Source organism: Nylanderia fulva, unplaced genomic scaffold (assembly GCF_048542155.1).
Source record: "Nylanderia fulva isolate GAGA-0341 unplaced genomic scaffold, ASM4854215v1 Scaffold122, whole genome shotgun sequence".
Lineage (NCBI taxonomy): Eukaryota > Metazoa > Arthropoda > Insecta > Hymenoptera > Formicidae > Nylanderia > Nylanderia fulva.
In genome coordinates, this window is record NW_028189432.1 from 349,287 (window position 1) to 352,939 (window position 3,653).

At 43.2% G+C, this 3,653-nt stretch overlaps 1 protein-coding gene across 1 annotated transcript; it reads left to right on the forward strand.

Moving 5' to 3' along the window:
* Window positions 1-2,214: 2,214 nt before the first annotated feature.
* LOC146724642 (uncharacterized) lies at window positions 2,215-2,574 on the forward strand. Its single transcript, XM_085479549.1, has one exon. It carries the CDS (start codon window positions 2,215-2,217, stop codon window positions 2,572-2,574), a length of 360 nt encoding a protein of 119 aa, XP_085335675.1.
* Window positions 2,575-3,653: the final 1,079 nt, after the last annotated feature.

Consider the following 3,653-nt stretch of genomic DNA (forward strand, 5'->3'; position numbering starts at 1 on the left):
TCGCGAGTGTATGATTCGCGTTGCACGTACTCGAACTATTGCGCGAGACAACGTCGTATTACGGAAATTTTTCCGGGGATACCCACGACGAAGGGTTTTCCGACAAAGGTTGCACGATGCGGAGGAAAGGGAAAGAATGTGTTACCCTTAAAGTAGCAGTTACGGCGTGGAGCCTATCTATAATTCTACAGTTATGATCGTGGTTCCGTCTTCTATCCTCGCCGGGACGCTATCTGGGTTACGCGAGTAGTCTTCGTATATAGACTCGCAAAGTTCGCATAGGTCACCCGCCCGTGAGAGGGTGAGGCGGTTGCTGCAAGTTCCGCAAACTATCCCAACTAATAATCCACCTATGGTTAGGCTATGTTTCCGGATCCGTGTCCAGAACAATTGAGAAGTTCGAGGTAACGCGGCGAAGCATGAAAGACAAAGAGCGGCTTTAGTTTCAAAATGAATGTACCCGATACCGACTTGACAGTAATACGGAGGCTCGAGAGGTATTAGGAGATTAACTCCTGGAAGAGGGGTTACACCTCTAAAAGGGATTGGGCACATCTATACCTGCCACGTTAGTTGTATTAAAAGATCATGCGTTGTTCGCTCGTAGATGGTTGATGAGACCGGACGTTGTCGAGAAGTCGGTAAATGTCGGTAAAGTGAGTCGATGTGGCGTCGATATAACGTCGGCAACTGTCGGTAACGATCGTCGGTAAAGGCCGTCGGTAAAAGCCGGTGGTAAATCGTTGGTAAGATCGTCGATAAAAGAACGTACGTCGGTATATTGTCGGTAACGTCGGTAGAAGAACGTACGTTGGTATAATGTCGGTAATGTTGGTAAAAGAACGTGTGTCGGTATAATGTCGGTAATGTTGGTAAAAGAACGTGTGTCGGTATACTGTCGGTAAATCGAGAGTGTTCTTAATTGTTTATTGTTTAAATGACTACCTTGTACGGATTTACGAAGTTATTTCTTGAGACACGAAGATTTTTAAGAGATTGAATTATTTGCGTTTTTCCGTGTTAGAAGTTCGAGAGTTGTACCGTGTGCAGTGGACGACCCTAGTTTTATAGCCTGACCCTTTTTTTTATAGCTTCCGCAGTGACGATGGAAAAGAGGAAAAGTGCGTCGGAGATTTTTCTAGAATGTTCTCTTCCACGTGGTAGAACCGTCTCTGAATTTGCTAACACGCGCGATTCCTTAGGTTAACATGAATTTCACTTACCTTTAGTAGCACTTTCTTGATCGTGTCGGCTCGTACTTGGAGGTAGTGCGTGCGGCGAGGGTCGTTCACTGGGATGTTTGGCGGCGGCAGGCGTCGTGGTTGGAACGTTATTGGTATGCACTTCCACTGTAGGAGTTCGTCGTTATTATTTTTAATGTTGAAAATGTCCTCGTATTCAGGATCGGCCTGATACTCCACTCCGAGAAATTGAGAATATTCCTCGGTCGCTGATTCACGATAGAGTCGGTTTAGTTTTCGTAGTTGATTCTTCCTTCCCGCGCGTCGCGTCTTAGGCATATTGAATTTGATGCATCCTCTGAATGATTACTCAAATAAGGAGGGTTAATATGCGGCGGACCTCACTATCAATTCCTTATTTTGGCAAATGCTGAGAATGTTAATTCTAACTGTGATGAGCGGTGGTCCGCTCTAAAACAGTTTAAATTATTCTGAATTCAAACGCCGTATGACAGATTTAAACGCTATCGTATTTTATCACGGGAGTGGAAGTTTTGAAGAGTACTGAACACTAGTTTTCACACATGAATACACTGATTTATTCGTATAGTAGTACAGGATTTGAAACTAGAACTTAGAATTTAGACTTAGACTTAGAATTTAGATTTTAGAGTTAGGATATTACACTTAGAGTTAGAATTTTAGAATTAGAGTTAGAATTTGGACTCAGAGTTAGAATTTAGAAGTGCGACTGTACTGTTCGGTGTCGCGCAGAGAACTGACGAAATTCGGGACTGCTCTGAGGTCCTTCGTTTCGGCGGCTCGGGCCTGCGGCGGCCTGGAGAGGGGGAACTCTCCGGAGTAGGAGCTCTCACCGTGGTTGGAGACCCTTAGGCGCTACGAAGCGCCACGCTTAGTTTCTAGGCGGAGTTAATCGTCATGGCCGGCTTTGGCGCGCTTTTCAAATGATGTTTGATAGTTTTAGGATTTATTTCTTATAGATGGAAAAAAATTTACATACCCGGACATAGTAATGAAGCCGGACGTGACACAATACGTCGATTTTCTTAACGAGTATGAAGAGCTCGGACATATGCAAAAAATCGAAAACGTGCAATACTTCTTCCAACCGACGTTTCTACCTCATCATCCAGTTATTCGCAAGGACAATACTACCACCAAACTTCGTGTAGCGTTTAATGCCTTGGCAAATACCTCGAATAACACTTCCTTAAATGATCATTTTATGATTGGTCCAAAGTTACAAGCCGATCTTACGGCGATTATTCTTCAATGGCGTTTATACAAATACGTTTTTTCAGCTGATATTCAGCAAATGTTTCGACAAATACAGGTTCATTCAGACGATCGCCAATATCAATTGATATTGTAGCGTACGACTCCGAACGAACCAGTCCATACTTATTTATTAAATACCGTTACTTATGGTACTGCCTGCGCACCTTATTTCTCCCAACGCGTACTCAAACAACTTTCAATCAACGAGAGTTCGCGTTTTCCACTAGCTCAAGCAATTTTGCAAAATGAAATATACATTGATGATGTCCTATCCGGCGGCGATGATAAACCGTCCACGATTAAAAAACGCGACCAATTAATCTCCTGTTTGGGAAGCGCAGGCATTCATCTCAGAAAAAAGGCCAGCAACGATTTTGAAATTCTACAGGATATAAATCCTGCGAATCACGGTCTAGCAAGTTCCAAGCCTTTCCAAGAAGGTGAACAATTAAAAATACTCGGTATTTATTGGACACCTTGCGATGATAACTTCTCCTTTGAAATAAGATTCCGTCTACCATCTACCGACATTTCGAAACGAAAAATCCTTTCTACGATAGCGAAAATATTCGATCCCCTCGGATGGTTGTCTTCGTTCACGATATCTCTCAAAATTCTACTGCAAAAACTACGGAAATTTTCTTACGGATGGGATGATATTCTTCCTGCGGAAATAGCAACCGAATGGAATGCTTTTTGCGAGAAAATGTTACACTTGAAGACTGCAAATTCTTCGTTGGTTAGGCTTCGAGCGTAACATTCAGTGCTTACATTTGCACGGCTTTTGCGACGCTTCGTCTAAAGCCTATGCAGCGGTAGTCTATTCAAAAATTGTCACAAACTCGGGCGACAGTCATGTTCGACTTCTCATGTCAAAAATCAAGGTCGCTTCGATTAAAACGATTTCGATTCCACGACTCGAGCTTTGTGCGGCTCAGCTGCTAGCTCGCTGTGTTTCGTTTACTATTGACGCGATGAAATTGCAAAACATTCCTGTGTTTTGCTGGAGTGACTTGGCTATTGTGTTAGCATGGTTACAAAAGGCTTAATCAGATTTAAAAGTATTCGTAGCTAACAGAGTGTCTTCTATTCAAACGAAGTTTTCTACGGCGACATGGCTACATGTGCCAACAGAGAATAATCCCGCGGATCGCGCATCGCGCGGTATAAATC